Source organism: Dendropsophus ebraccatus, chromosome 4 (assembly GCF_027789765.1).
Source record: "Dendropsophus ebraccatus isolate aDenEbr1 chromosome 4, aDenEbr1.pat, whole genome shotgun sequence".
NCBI lineage: Eukaryota > Metazoa > Chordata > Amphibia > Anura > Hylidae > Dendropsophus > Dendropsophus ebraccatus.
In genome coordinates, this window is record NC_091457.1 from 145,252,289 (window position 1) to 145,267,563 (window position 15,275).

General features: G+C 40.6%; 1 protein-coding gene across 3 annotated transcripts in view; it reads left to right on the forward strand.

The window, feature by feature from the left end:
* The window catches only part of ATF7IP (activating transcription factor 7 interacting protein), a 31,629-nt gene extending 19,608 nt beyond the window's left edge, over nt 1-12,021 (forward strand). For all 3 annotated transcript variants that reach the window (XM_069967320.1, XM_069967321.1, XM_069967322.1), the window contains exons 3-16: nt 630-722; nt 983-1,128; nt 1,418-1,552; nt 1,660-1,725; nt 2,649-2,731; nt 3,703-3,788; nt 3,892-4,029; nt 4,147-4,758; nt 4,932-5,005; nt 6,404-6,470; nt 7,088-7,243; nt 8,547-8,738; nt 9,209-9,315; nt 10,125-12,021. In XM_069967320.1, coding sequence (XP_069823421.1) covers nt 630-722; nt 983-1,128; nt 1,418-1,552; nt 1,660-1,725; nt 2,649-2,731; nt 3,703-3,788; nt 3,892-4,029; nt 4,147-4,758; nt 4,932-5,005; nt 6,404-6,470; nt 7,088-7,243; nt 8,547-8,738; nt 9,209-9,315; nt 10,125-10,541 — 2,372 coding nt within the window. In that variant the 3' untranslated portion in view covers nt 10,542-12,021. The remainder of the gene's footprint in view (nt 1-629; nt 723-982; nt 1,129-1,417; nt 1,553-1,659; nt 1,726-2,648; nt 2,732-3,702; nt 3,789-3,891; nt 4,030-4,146; nt 4,759-4,931; nt 5,006-6,403; nt 6,471-7,087; nt 7,244-8,546; nt 8,739-9,208; nt 9,316-10,124) is intronic.
* Nucleotides 12,022-15,275: the final 3,254 nt, after the last annotated feature.

A 15,275-nucleotide genomic window follows, 5' to 3' on the forward strand; every position in this document is an offset into this window, starting at 1 on the left:
TAGCCAAATCTGCCATTATCTGCATGTAAAAAGCCTTTTCCCAGGTCCCCCCCCTCCTTCCTCTTTTTCATCCACTCTGAAAAATCTGAAAATTGTGACTTGTTGCAGGAGACGTCCCCTGTCTGTTCTAGGGAGAGGGGAGGGGGGAGGAGGAAGGAGGGAGTTAGCCGGCAGCAGAAAGCAGATAACAGAGGATTACAGGCACGGAGCTGGGTGACAGCTGTAATCAGAGCTCAGACAGGTCACTGGTGATGGTCAGAACAGATAACGGGTGAGGGATTTGTAGATTAACTCTTTGTTGTCCTGTTTTGGTCTTTTCTTTAGCTCTCTCCATAGGAGAACAATGAAGACAGGGGGGAGAGCTTCAAACTGCTTTTTCATGATAAAAATGCATTTTTCGGATAATAAACCCAATTACAAAGTTTCTTAAAATCGCCTGGACTATTGATTTCTGCAAAAAAAAATTTCCCGACAGTGACACTTTAATTGCAAACCACACCTGAACTGGACAAAGAGTCGTGTTGTCTCTGGAAGAAAGTGCCCATGTTTTCCTAAGGCTGTTTTTCACCGGTTATACCTTTTTTTTGTTTTTTTTTTTTTTTTTTTTTTTTTTTTTTTTTTTTTTGCAGATGAGGTTAAAGAAGTTATTGAAGAGCCAGAGGCAAAACCTGATGATGAAAGCAAGGAGCCAGAGAATAAAGATGAACCACAAGCAGAGAAAAGTAAGGTTATCAGCTGCCTTAACAGGTTTCCAGGAAAATATAGTATTGATGCATATGAATCCTTGTGATTTAAAACAATAAAATCCAACATACTTACCCTTCCTGCCACTGTCAGATATTCCAGTCCCTAACGCAGGCCTGTTCTTTAATCTAGTGATGTGGCAGATTTTTTTTTTTTTTTTTTTTTTTTCTTAAACTTTAAGCCTTACAAACTTTAACAATGCTACTTCCACTTTCATAATTATTTTTTGTCTGACCAGGTGATGTTTCACGCCGAAAACGTTCTAAATCTGAAGATTTGGACAGCCAAAGCTTAAAGAGGAGAAGGTTTGAAGGTGAAGAGTATGAGGCGGAACTAAAAGTTAAGATTACAGCTGGCGACTATCTGAATGAGAAACTGCAGAAGGTATGGCTATACTGAAGTGTGTAGTTTAAGATTTATTAAATTTATTTGTTAAATTTTAAGTGAAAAATCGGTCTTCAAATTTATGTTCCCTACATTAACTCTGTAAAGGATATGTACTTCTTGTCCCCATATATTCCTCACATTGTGCCTGCTGTCTCACAGTAAGCCAGCCACCATTGCTTCCTACATAGATATTAGGTGCTCACAGCTAAGCTTCTCCCATATTGGCTCAGGACGTGCACAATCATTTATAGATCTTTGTATTCATCTACTGTTATATCATCCATAGGTGATCCAGAAGATGTTTGAAGAAAAGCTCAGTGCCTTGCAGTGTTTAGACTTTGACAAAGCAATAGCTGAACTAAAATCAAGAGTGGAGAAGATCGAGTGCAAGAAACACGAGACCGCTCTGCATTCCATGCAGGTAACCTGCTCTGTAAATTTTACTCTGTCTAGTATGATATAATATTCTTCACTGTCTGCACCAAATGTATTGTGGAGTATATAGTGTTCAATTGTTTATTCATTTAGGCAAGAATCTCTCGTCTAACAAAACGTTTTGGGGCAGCGAAGGAGGACCTTAAGAAGAAGCCTGAGGTAAGATGAACTGCCATATACTCTCACTAAAAATGAGCAGATTTCCAAGATCAAGAAGCAAATCGCTTTGTTATTGCTGTAAACTCACTCATCAGTCGGCTGTCTTTTAACTTCCTGCCACACTTCTCTGGGTGCTGGGAGAAGCTGGATCCAGTGCTGGGAAACTGGGAGAAGTTTCCCAGGACTGGATCCAGCTTTTCCCAGCACCCGGGAAAGAGCGGCAGTGAATTAAGAGGTAGCCGGCTGATCAGATTTCTTAGATAATTAAGCGCTTCCCTTCGTTATTACTGTAAATGCGCTCATATTTCACTGGCGCAGTTTACTATGTGTTTTTGTTTCGTTTTATATTGAAATGCTGAGATGGGAAAGGGTGGGGATTATCTGGGGAGACAGACTGCCTTTAAGATAATTTTTGCTCAAACAAATGCTTCTCCCGATGTTAACTAATTACTAAACAGCCTTCAGAATAAAAAGGGTTACATGATGAAACAGTCCCTTAAAGAAATCAACAGTCGCCCAGATTAATTTATATTCAAGAACTTTAACAGTGATCATAAAATACAGACTGATTTCACTTTCTAAGGGTCCATTTACACAGAAAGACTATCTTGTCAAAGATTTGAAGCCAAAGCCAGGAACAGACTATAAACAGAGATTAGGTCATAAAGAAAAACCTGAGATTTCTCCTCTTTCCAAATCCATTCCTGGCTTTGGCTTCAAATCTTTGGCATATAATCTGACAGATAATCTTTCTGTGTAAATGGACCCTAACTAATGATCCGTTTTTTTAGATAAGTTTTCATAGATGGTATAATGGGAACACTTCTAAGATACCCTTCTATCTTTTTGTGGCAAGTTACAAACGTTAAAATTGGTCCAATTCTTGACAAGTAGTAAAGCTGTTTTTTTTTTTGTTTAAATAGCCTGTCGTAGCCAACCCTCCTGCATCACCGGCAAAATCTGCAGTAAACGATTCGTCTCAAAATGCTAATATGGTAAATTTCAGGTAAGCTTTGCTGTCTAACTTTCCAGAGTACAATATACTTGTTGTCACAATAAGGGCCCTATTACACCAGCCGATTATCTCCTCTTCTCAAATCCATTCCTGGCTTTGGCCTAATAGGGCCCTTAGTATGCAGGTTCATAGGTTTGTGCGCCACACCCACAATTACTAGAATTTAGCTTACCGTGACAATGTTTTAGGGCCCATTCACATGTACTGTATTGTAGCTGATTTCACTCTGAGTTTTACAGTGAAATTCGCTGCAATACTAATTTCCATTAAAGTCTATGGAACTTTATTTGGCATTTTTATTCCACTGTGAGAATATATAGTGCTATAACCATGTAAAAGTTAACAATTTAGCTCCGGAGATGGTAAATAGACAATAAAAAAGAAATTAATGAATAATCATGCTTACCTGTCTGCACTCCACTGTTGCCCTCCTGCTTGCTTCTCAGTATTCAGTGACTGCCTGCTCAACCAATCACTGGCTGCGGTGGGAAAGTGCTCTGATTGGCTGGGAGGGCCATCTCTGACCGGAGGAGTGCAGATAGGTAAGTATGAGCTGTTGTTTTTAATGTTTTAACAGCGTTACGGTACATTGTTAAATTTGTCAACAATTCAAACTGCTGACACTGTTAAATAACAGTAAGGTCAAAGAGACGCTGTACCTTTTTAAAATATCTGTGTGTGCTTCCAGAATGTAGAAAAAAATGCTAAAATGCTGCAAGCTAGAGGGTATTCTCACTCCCCCTCCCATTCCTATTGCTGGCTTGGCTTCCAGCTGTCAGTCAAACGTATAGTGATGGGAGGGGGAGTGAGGAGGACCCATGTGTCTAGCACTTATCTACCATATTTTGCTGTTTGTTATTATCTCTAATGCTGACCTTCTGAACACCACAATAAAAATCCCCCAAATCGCTTGTAGGAAAATGGGTATTTTATTTTTTTTTTAATTGTACAATATTCTACAGGAATACTGGCACAGTGAGGCAAATGTTGGAAACAAAGCGAAATGTGACAGAGATCGGTACAGCTAACGTCCAGTCTTCACCTGCAAGTAAGGAGTTTCGTGTGATAAATCACATTGTTTAGTTGAATATAGTTATAGTTATTAACTTAAATTTTACGTAAAAACCTTAATGCATTATTTATCCTTCTAGCTCCTTCTTCTGCTCCAAGCTCTTCTAATTTAACACTTCGTGCACCAAGCACCACACAGATGCCCCCGAACCAGTCTCCTGCCAATAATGCACTGCAGACTCGGCCACCACCTGATTGGAAGTTAATTCAGCAGAAAAGTGAGTTTGACCATCGATTTTAGATAAACATAATTTTGCCAAATAAAAAGAAAAATAAGAGCTGTCATTTCTGTGTTGCAGCGATAATGAAGATTTCTTTGTGTTTTTTTTTTGCAGTAAATGCTTCCACTATTGGGGCATCTCAGAATACTATGAGCAATCAATCCAAGCCTATGCCACCGGTTACTTCAGCCCCAGTCATGACTCCAGTCCTTCCTGCCTCTGCTACCGCAACAGTTGTTGGAAACAGCCAGGTGTCTACTAGCAACACCCAGCCCATGTCTGTGTCTCTTCAGTCTTTGCCCGTCATTCTCCATGTCCCAGTTGCTGTAAATTCTCAATCACAGCTTCTTCAAGGTGCAACAGGAACACTGGTGACCAATCAGCAATCTGGCAATGTTGAGTTTATCCAGGTGCAGAATCAGTCCACAGTCAATAATCTTACAAAAACACCAGTGTCTATACCTGTAACTAAAGCAATGAACAGCCCATCAATGGCCGGCATGCAGCGAAACTCTGCAGCTAGTTCAATGAACTCCCCAATGGCTGTGCAGACTATGCCGACATCACATTCAGTGACTTTATCCTCAAGGCAATCTTTGCCAAATATTAACACTTCTGGTGTCTATAACCAAGCTAATAATCGCAATATGGCACAGCTGAAATCGCCAATATCTTCATACAACAACGCAACAGTTACCACTGAATCTCCTTCTGGAAGTAGATCAGGTGAGTAAATATGTATGATTTTAGTAGGTTTTGTGGTACACCCCAACAGAGTGGATAGGGCACTCATCCGAAGGCTTTGTTGGGTTTTATATTAGCAGAAAGCATAGCCTGGCATGTCTGATATTTAATGGCATGTTTCTCTGTTTCTAAGAATATTGCTTATTGATTTGCAGATCTACAGATCAACCGGACACCAACAACCGAAACTGCTTCAAACAAGCGCCTCTCATCTGACAACAGTGCAATGGTATGTTGTCGGCAATTTTATTTTTATTTTTTAATACAAGATTTAAAGCTGTTTAAGCCATTAAAACACATTGTACAACCCCTTTCCCACTTTGTGGTATCTATGCATTTGATGTGACTTGCCGTAATAGTAATGTATAGGTATGACCAAGGCACAGTTCAGTGTGGGTGTTGACTGTATTATATACTCTATTGCGATACTGCTATTGCGATACTGCTTAACTCCTTAGATGCTGTGGTCAATTCTGACTACAGCATCCAAGGAGTTGAGGTTGTCTCATTTAATCAATGTCGCTGGTATCCTAACATGGTTTTAGTGTAAACTAAAACTCTGCCTAGAAAAAACAAGCCCTCTTCAACATCAGTGGCTTGATGAAAAACACTGCTGTGCCATGAACTATCTGCCCTGGGTAGCGTCATTACAGGATTGAGAGTATGCTTTTCAGCGTTAGTTTACGTAAATCTTCTTTTTAGATTGTGGCAAATAATAGCATTACATCCATCTCTTGTACTGGTCCAGGGACTCCTAGCTTGCAGTGCCTTGTAATAGGATATTCTTTAGTCCATTTTTGCACCCAGACATAACATTGGTTTGGGGTAGCAGGACACTTCTGCCCATCTAATTACAGATAACCATTTTAAGGGATTGTCCCGTAATGGCAGCGGTCTTGACCATGAGATAAATGCGTGGGGGTTCTGTGGCAGAATTTTCAGTTCAGGATGGCCGCCCATCAGCAGCTTAAAGCCTTATTCACATGTCCTGTAATTTACGGATCCGTATTTCCGTATTCGAGTTAGTGCACATTGATGTCTATTTGGTTATTCACACTATCCGTAGATGAAACGGATGAAAATCGGTGCCGGAAAAAAAAGGACATGTCCTAGTGCGGACCCAGATTTTTTTACGGATCCTCTCATTGAAGTCGATTGTTTACGGATTGCAACATGTTTGGCATCCGAATTTCCGTATTCCCGTAAAAAAAATACGGATGACTCATAGGTCACAAGGTTCTGTTTCTAAGCAACCACAGGCTGACAAGCGATCATGTGACTTATTTTAGGGGTTGGGCAAACTGGTGCTTTTTTTTTTTTTTTTTTCTTAACCTCAACTTTATTAGCTTGTATAAAGCAGTCATTAGTAAAAACTGTGTTACGGAAATACGGATGCAATATGGATGTCCAATCCATAATTTTTAGCGGGTTGTTTCAGAACTAGAAAATATTACTGAGCGTGTGAATAAGGCCTAAAACAGGACATAATATGTATGTGTTGTCCCTCATTTACAAAAGCTAGTTAATATATTCAATTGAAAGCATTTATTACATTATGTAATATCATATAATAATCTGTCAACAGAATATTTGCCATATATACTTAACAATTTCCCCCCCCCTCTAGGGTGGAAGGGCAGCAGGTGTCATAGATCTTACACTGGATGAAGAAGAGGCTGAACTGTCTGCTCACGGTGAGTCCCTGCATTGATATAGTCCTTTCTAGTAATTCAACTGTCATTTGGAAAAACTTTTGACACGCTAAAAGTTTACATTGGTCTGGGTCTCAGTGTTCAGACTCGTACCTAATCAGGAGAATCAGCGGTGGAAGACACGCTGCAGTGCTGTGCACTCTCGCTCTGGGTTAGAAATGAATTGAGCTCCTAATGTAAGTCTATAAAGCCCAACTTTTTTTTTTTTTTTTTTTCCTTACACAGAGAAGGGAAAGGACGTGCTCTCCCGACTCCTTTTCCTGATCGGTACAGGTCTAAACACTCAGACCGGAGCGGTCAAAACTTTTGACATGTCTCTGACATAGGGATGGTCCGAACCTGCCGAGGTTCTGGTTCGTACGAACATGAACTCTCGGCAATGATTCCCACTGTCTTCCACCTCCGTGGAGAGTGTGGATACAGCAGGAGGACCGACTGGAAAACTGGGATACAGCCATAGCCATAGGCCTCGGCAGGTTCGGACCATCCCTACTCTGACATATCAAAAGTTTTCCCAAATGACAGCGACACTTAAAGGACACTATTTCAGACTGAAGTTCTTATCGTGTTTTTTTTTTTCTTCTTTTTTTTTTTAATAGAGTCAAGAAGGAGCAATGTTTCATCTCTACCTGCAAGTGTTCAGTCATCACAACAAATGGGTCGCCAACTACAGCCGCTCCAGACAAACACTGTACAGACCTCATCTGCTCCTGCTGGTCTTCCATCTCAAACCACTATACATGTTTTACCAACAGGTATTAGAAAATGTTAATTATTCTACCACACCGTCCTCACTGGAATGTCTTTACCAGGGTAAAATGTCCTGCAGCTGTTACCCCAACAATTAGATGTGTTCACTATTACTAGAGCTCTACCGCAAGTGTATTGAGCATTACACAGTTCCAGTTAAATCAATGTGATGACTGTGATAAGACCCTGCTTTATAGCTGAGCAGGTAACTCCCTCTACTTATAAAGAGAGAAGGATAATTTATAGAAGTACAAAACTTAAAGAAGCAGTTCAGGTTTTTTTACCCCCCCGGGTAGCCGCTGTCATGTATACTTACAGAAGATGATCGATGTCCCGTTCCCGTCGGTCAGTTCCCGTCCCGCGGTGCCGTTCAATTAGGGCGCGCTCACGTCCGCCGGCGCTGTGACTCCTCTTCTCTCCCTTGTAATTTGAACGCCGGAAGTCACGCGCTTCTATAGCGAATGCATGGAAGCAAGTGACTTCCGACGTATAATCACTGGTGAGAGAAGAGGACTCGTAGTAGCCGGTGAACTAAGCGTGCCCGATTTGAACGGCACCGCGGGACGGGAACTGACCGACGGGAACGGGACACCGATCATCCTCTGTGATCATCCTCTGCGAAAAAAAAAACTGCTGCTTTAAGAGACCAGAGACCTTTAAAAGAAAAAAAAATCCAGTATAGCTTGGAGATTTTCTTATACTATAATGCACGTCCACCTAATTGGCTGAATGGTAGAGGACACGCGTGCTCAGTCACTCTCCCAATAAATTCTCTGCATAGTGATCATTTATTGACTGACCAGCAGAAAGCAGTTTCATTATGATGTTCTTCAAAGAAGAGAACCTCTACATTAGCATGGCAGAACAGCTAGGAGTTATATTGTCAGATTCTATTCAGAGGCAGTCTTCAGCAGCACCAATTAACCGCTATACCATGGGGGACACATAGGCGACAGAGCACTTCCCTGCAAGTTTAGTTTGCCGCTAAGACGATAGGGCTGTGGTCTTACAGGAAACTTAAACATATATTCAACTGATAGTTACCCTTTAAGAGCCTTTTAACATGACTTGGAATTATTGGCCAAGCCAGAAGGTCCTTCAAAATAAAGAGTTACTCGTCTGTAGACAACATTTTTTAGTTTTGTGCCCCTCATGGTACAGAGCAGGGTGCTGGCTGGTTGAAAACCATTCTTGGAATATGCATATGTCCCAGCAGAATGGGTAATATGTAATGGTTATTTTGCAAACCGGAATATCACTTGGATATAATGTGAGTTGTAATGATTTCTATGTATACTTCTTCTACAGCTCAGACAACTGTTAATATAACACAGCGGCCAGGGACTCAGACTGCACAGAGAGGGCCAGCTCCTCGAGCAACAAGCAGCCAACATATGGTGTACACTACAACTACCCTCCCCACTGTAGGGGCACAAAACCCTATACGTAACACAGTCATGCAGAGCCAAAACCTTCGGCAAGTCACTCCTCAGACTAGCGGTAAGTAGCTATGGGAGATGTATTCACTGTGTAAACTTTTCTGCTTTATATAAACACGTGTATGCATTAGAGATCAGCAAACTTGCCAAAAGTTTGGGTTTGCACCAACCCTTTCGGCAAGTTTAGTCATCTCTAGTATGTGTGTAATTTATTAACCTTTTCATGACTGGAGAAAATTTTAATTTTGAACCCTGCATTCCAAAGGGGATATAAATTTCTTAGTTTATAGTCATTTGTTTTGCTACTTTCCTATGGGAACAGATATTGATTATGTTAAATTTTTGGGATGCCGAGAACAAATCCCGATTTATTTAACTTATTTTTTTTTTTCCAGTTTATCCTTTCTGTACTATAAAAGCAACACCCTGTACATGTTCTAGGCCTAAAACCTTATACTGCTTCAACTAAGTAGAGCTGAAACTATAAAATAAACTAATGTATTGTGCCTTTTTTTTTCTTTTTTAATATAGGAGTAAATGTAAGAATGCCACAGACTACTGCATATGTAGTAAATAATAATGGGATGTCTTTAAGTTCTACTGGCCCACAACTCACCGTTCATCATCGACCCCCACAGGTAAGTAGTTATTCATGTGTGATTAGCATTCTGTGAAGGAGGTTCCTACTGGGTTATACCTCTAGCTATACAGCCCAGCATACAATTTGCTTTCCCTACCGCCTTGCTGCACTGGTGACTCCTTTTTAAGGCTGCTAGAAATCATTACCCCTAAATCCTTCTCTTAAGTCTTTGCCAGCACAGAGCTGCCGATTATGATACTGATTCCTCCTACCTAAGTACATTATTTTACATTTGGAAACATTGATTTGCAGTTTCCATTGTTTGGCGCACATATCTAGTAAAGCTAAATCATTTTCCATATTACTGACACCTCAGGAATATCGGTCCTATTGCACACTTCTGTGTCATCAGCAAACAGACAAACCTTAACTACCTAACTCTCTCCTATGCCACTTACAAACATATTAAAAATAACACAACCTAGAACAGACCCCTGTGGCCATCGCTTCTAACTGGTCTTTGCTCAGAATACACACCATAGCCCTCTCATATCTATCCTTCAGCCAACCACAAATCCTTTCAACTATTCAAGGAATGAAGTCCAATGTTTACCAAACTTTTCTATCAGCTCTGTACACATGTGAAAAGAACGTATACTTCTAACCATCCTTAAAAATATAGTGTAGCATGGGGATACCTGAAGTATATTACAATTGATTTTAAGGTTATGGCTCACTGGTGTATGTCGCTAATCAAAAATGATCGCCTTTACTTTATTGTGCAGAATTGTCGATGATATTCATAGCTTTTAATAATAAAGCTATTGGCAAAGTTTTTTTGCTTACAAAATATCTTTATTCCCTTAGGAACCTGTAAGGCCAATTCACCCAGCGCCACTTCCTGAAGCTCCTCAACCTCAGCGCCTTCCTCCCGAAGCTGCCTCAACATCTCCTCCTCAAAAACCTCACCTAAAGTTAGCCAGAGTACAAAGCCAAAATGGAATCGTCCTATCCTGGAGCGTATTGGAAGTAGATCGTTCCTGTGCCATTGTAGATAGCTACCATCTGTATGCTTACCATGAAGACCCGTCTGCAACATCTTCATCACAGTGGAAAAAAATTGGGGAAGTGAAAGCCCTACCTCTTCCAATGGCATGTACTCTTACTCAGTTTGTTTCCGGCAGCAAATACTACTTTGCCGTACGGGCTAAGGACATTTACGGCCGATTTGGACCTTTTTGCGATCCACAGTCAACAGACGTCATCTCCACTCAGAGCAGTTAGGCAGAAAGCTTCTTTTCAAGTTTTCTATTAGAAAAGATCTCCCTATTTTAGATGGACTACTGGGTTTTCTTTTATGGAGACCATGTACAGCACTTGCCTATATTGTGACAGATAAGCTTGCATTTCTGCCTAGATTTTTTGTTAAGACCAATCTTCTGCGGAGTGTGAATTGGTTTCCTGACTACAATAATCTTGAAAGTTTTCATATCGGTAGGCCCAAAACCAAGTCACTTGGCTGAAATCAGGGGGGAGGGTATAGACTAACAGCTGTTGTGAAAGCTGCGCAAAGAGGAACTACTGACGGAGGAGACAATATTGGCGAGATAATTTTCAATAGAATTGGGACAACTTGCTTTGATACTTGGCAATTTGTAGCTCTTGATGACAAGTATTACAGAGGAAAATCCAGTGTTTTGTGGTTTATTCATACACAAAGGCAAAACTTGTATTTAATCCCCACTGGCTGGGGACTTTGCACCGAACAATTGCTTGTGACACGTTATATGGCTTAACAAGCTAATGTCTTTTTGTGTGTTTCTTTTTCCTTTTTATACCTTTCTGTGAACTTTTTTTTTTTCTTTTGTGCCTTAACTTGAAAAGGAACTGTTTTTTCAGTATTCGGTCTCTACTTATTCCCCCCTTTTCTTGGTCTATTACATTCACCCATACCCCAATGCCAAAGAGCAGTTGTTTTAATCCTCAAAATGTTTTTAATTTTTTTTTTTTTCTTTTGAGTTCCTATTTTCTGCTGCTTTTTTCCCCTCCTTTTTTTTCCTCTCCATTCTTTATGATTAAAAAAAAAAAATTTAGTTCAGGAACTGTGCGGGCCGTTCTGTCTTGCACACACCTTCACAATCTACGGTTTACATTGTTACTGTGTTTTGAGTATGTTTTTAAGAATAAACGGAACATTGAGTTGTATTGGTCGTCGCACATCTACCGATTCTACAACTTGATTGTGCCTCCTTAAATAAAATCGGGAAATTTTATTATATTTGGATAAACTGCATGGATTGCTTCATATGTACAGTGAATCCTCGCTCGTTTTTTTGTTTTTTTTTTCTTTTTCTTTTGGCGAGGATCTGTATTTTTGTATTAGCATAGATTTTCTCCAGCTGCAAAATCTTTACATAGAATTTCAATATAGGAATTAGTTTTGTTAGTTCCGGAAACTCAGATGGTGTCTTTTATGTGCAATGCAAATCCTATTACATATTTCTAAAATTGTGCTATTATCAGAGTAAGAAAGTCCAATGGTTACTGCAGACTGCGGTCTCCACGACTGGTACCAAGAAACTGCTACATTAAGATTTCTGCAGCTGGTAAATTCTTCCATTGATCTCTAAACCTCACACTCCAACTCTTGATGTACAATATTCCCTAATTCTAAGCAGGTAAGCACTGGTCTTCAGGTTGTAATACTCTGCTTGCAAGAGATATTGTTACGTTGTATGTAAATAAATATTTTTACAAATGTCAAGGCTTTTTTTTTTTTTTTTTGGTATTTTAATCTTTTAAAAGTTTAGGATTTACTATAGCAATGTTGCATAAGAAACAAAGGCAGTTTCGCTTTATAAGACACGCCTCTGGTTTAAACAACTGAAAACAAAAAAAAAATTAAATTTCTCTGGTGGTCTAAGGCTGTGAAGGGGACAATGCAGTGAAAGGGTCAAAGTTTATTGAAATGACAGGACTGCTTTAACACTCTCCATGACAGTACATTTATGCCACACATACACAGCTCTACTGCATGCACAATACACACCCAGCTCTGCTGCATCATACACTCTCAGCTTTGCTAAATAAACATACACACAGTGCTGTATCAATATACAGACACACAGCTCTGCTACACCACCATACACAAACAGCTCTGGTACATGCATACAGACAGATACACACATACAAATTTAACTACAGATTGTATTTACCCACAGTATCTGGAGAGCACACCTAGAACAGTAACTGAAGGACCTGCTGGACCTTCTGTGATGTCAGTCATGTGATTAGTCACAGAACTGACATTACTAAAGGTCATTCAGCTCTTGTTCGGGGTAAGTTCCCCTGGCAGGGCTGTTTTAGTAGTTATTGTATAACACTATTTCCACCATACAGTGATTACATATTGCCTCATAACTGCTTTGAACAAATCAGAAAGATATCACCAATGATCACATTACATTATACCGCCACACCATGACCACTATCACTACAACCCTATAACAGAATGCAGACATTCGTTTTTTTTTTTTCTTTCCATCCGGCGTGGGCCACCTTGAAGTCTTTCCCTAACTGTGAATCCTCTCTCCAGAATCTGCCAGAGACAATTTTAGGATCCAACACATACGGTAGTTAGGTCCCCTGTACCCCTATATAGTAGTTACCTCCTAAACATATAGTAGTTTGCTCCTACTTAATAATTAGGTATGCTCTGTGCCCCAGTATAGTAGTAAGGCCCCTATATAATATAGTCAGTATCCTCCTCCACTCCAAGGCGGGTAAAACAGGCGCAGGTCCAAGAGGTAATAGTGATATAAAATATCATAAAATTTATTAAAAGAATTATGCCAGCGACACAACTCGTTTCGAGACCGGTCTGGTCTCTATCAAGTGTCTTGATAAAGAGACCGGACTGGTCTCGAAACGCGTTGTGTCGCTGGCATAATTTAATAAATTTTATGATATTTTATATCACTATTACCTCTTGGACCTGCGCCTGTTTTACCCGCCTTGGAGTGGAGGAGGATACTGACTGTCTTTAATCCCTGTGGGGATTAGTCGGGAGTGGCTGCGGTTCATTCACATGCTATTAGTAAGAGTTGTGCCTTACATCAGCACAACCTACTCAGGTGAGAGTTCTATGTGCTTACTTTCACCACTTCAGCCCTGTCTGAGTTACGCTATGGAGCGCTGTCTTATATTTTGTTCCTATATAATATAGGCCCCTCTGTGCAGTATCCATTTAGTATCAGGCCCCTTTATGCAGTCCCAATGTGATATAGACCACGGTGTGCTGCCCCCAGTAGTACACTGCTCAAAATAATAAAGAAAACAATCAAGTAACACATCGTAGATCTGAATGAATGAAATATTCTCATTAAATACTTTGTGTTGTACAAAGTTGAATGTGCTGACAACAAAATCACACACAAATCATCAATGTAAATCAAATTTAATAACCAATGGAGGCCTGAATTTGGAGTCACACACAAAATTTAAGTGGAAAAACACACTCCAGGCTGCTCCAACTGTGATTTAAAGGGGTACTCCTGCGCTGATTAAAAAAAAATAAACTATTGTAAACATGGTCTTCCCACTTACCATCCTTCCTGAGTCTGTCTCTGTTTGAATTTCCCGCTGTTTGCAGGTCCCGGAAGCTCCAGTTGGTGTCTTCGTTTTTTTTCTTTACTTCCTGGTTTGGGGTTTCCCATGATGCACTTTGTCTCCTGTGATATCTAACTGACTCTTTAGAACTGTTAGATGGCTTACATCTTGCTCAGCCAATCAGAGCTGAGCAACCTGAATCATCAGACAAAGGGAGGCTGGCTTATCAGGGCTTAGACCCGCCTCCCTTCTGATGATGTCATTGTCACAAAATGGCTTCCACAGAACAGCCTGGGGTCAACAGTCATTAGGCAAGAATGAGTTTACTTAACTTCCTGGTGGGGGGAAAAGATAGGAAAGGGGGGGGCATAACTTTATAATGTGTTTTCAATTACTGGGAAAAAGCTTTTTGTTGGAGTACCCCTTTAACCCATAGCTGCACCAGGACGTTATTGAACGTCCTCGTGCCGCTATGGGAGTTCAGAGGGGGGTCGCGCGGCGACCACCCTCTGAACTGCCGCGATCCCGGGTGCCGCGTGTAGCCCGGGCTCGCGGCTATTAGCGGGCACGGTCCGATCGCCGTGCCCGCTAATTAAGTACTTAGAAGCAGCTGTCAAAGTTGACAGCTGCTTCTAAATACTTCTTCAAACGCATACCTGGTGGTCTAGTGGGGGGATCGCCCCCCTGCGGCGCGATTGCGGGGGGGCGATCCCCGCATCCATCCCGGGCCGGGGTCTGCTCCGTAATGGCGCTGATCCCGGCTCGGCATTCTATTGCATTTGGCTGCAGCAGCCAAAAGCAATAGAACACCGATCTCATGGATTCATGCAGTATAACTATACTGCATGGATCTCTATGAGAGATCAGAGTGCATATACTAGAAGCCCCCCAGGGGGGCTTCTAGTATATGTGTAAAGTAAAAGAAAAATGTATTTTTAATAACACAAAACCCCCTCCCCTAATAAAAGTCTGAATCACCCCCCTTTCCCCATTTTATAAATAAAAATAAATTAATTAATTAATAAACAAACATGTTTGCTATCGCCGCGTACGTAATCGCCCAAACTATTAATTAATCACATTCCTGATCTCACACGGTAAACGGCGTCAGCGCAAAAAAATCCCAAAGTGCAAAATTGCGCAATTTCTGTCGCATCAAAACCAGAATAATTGTAATAAAAAGCGATCAAAAAGTCATATATGCGCAATCAAGGTACCGATAGAAAGAACACATCATGGCGCAAAAAATGACACCTCACACAGACCCATAGACCCAAGAATAAAAGCGCTATAAGCCTGGGAATGGAGCCATTTTAAGTGACGTATATTTGTTAACAACGGTTTGAATTTTTTACAGGCCATCAGATACAATATAAGTTATACATGTTACATATCGTTTTAATCGTAACA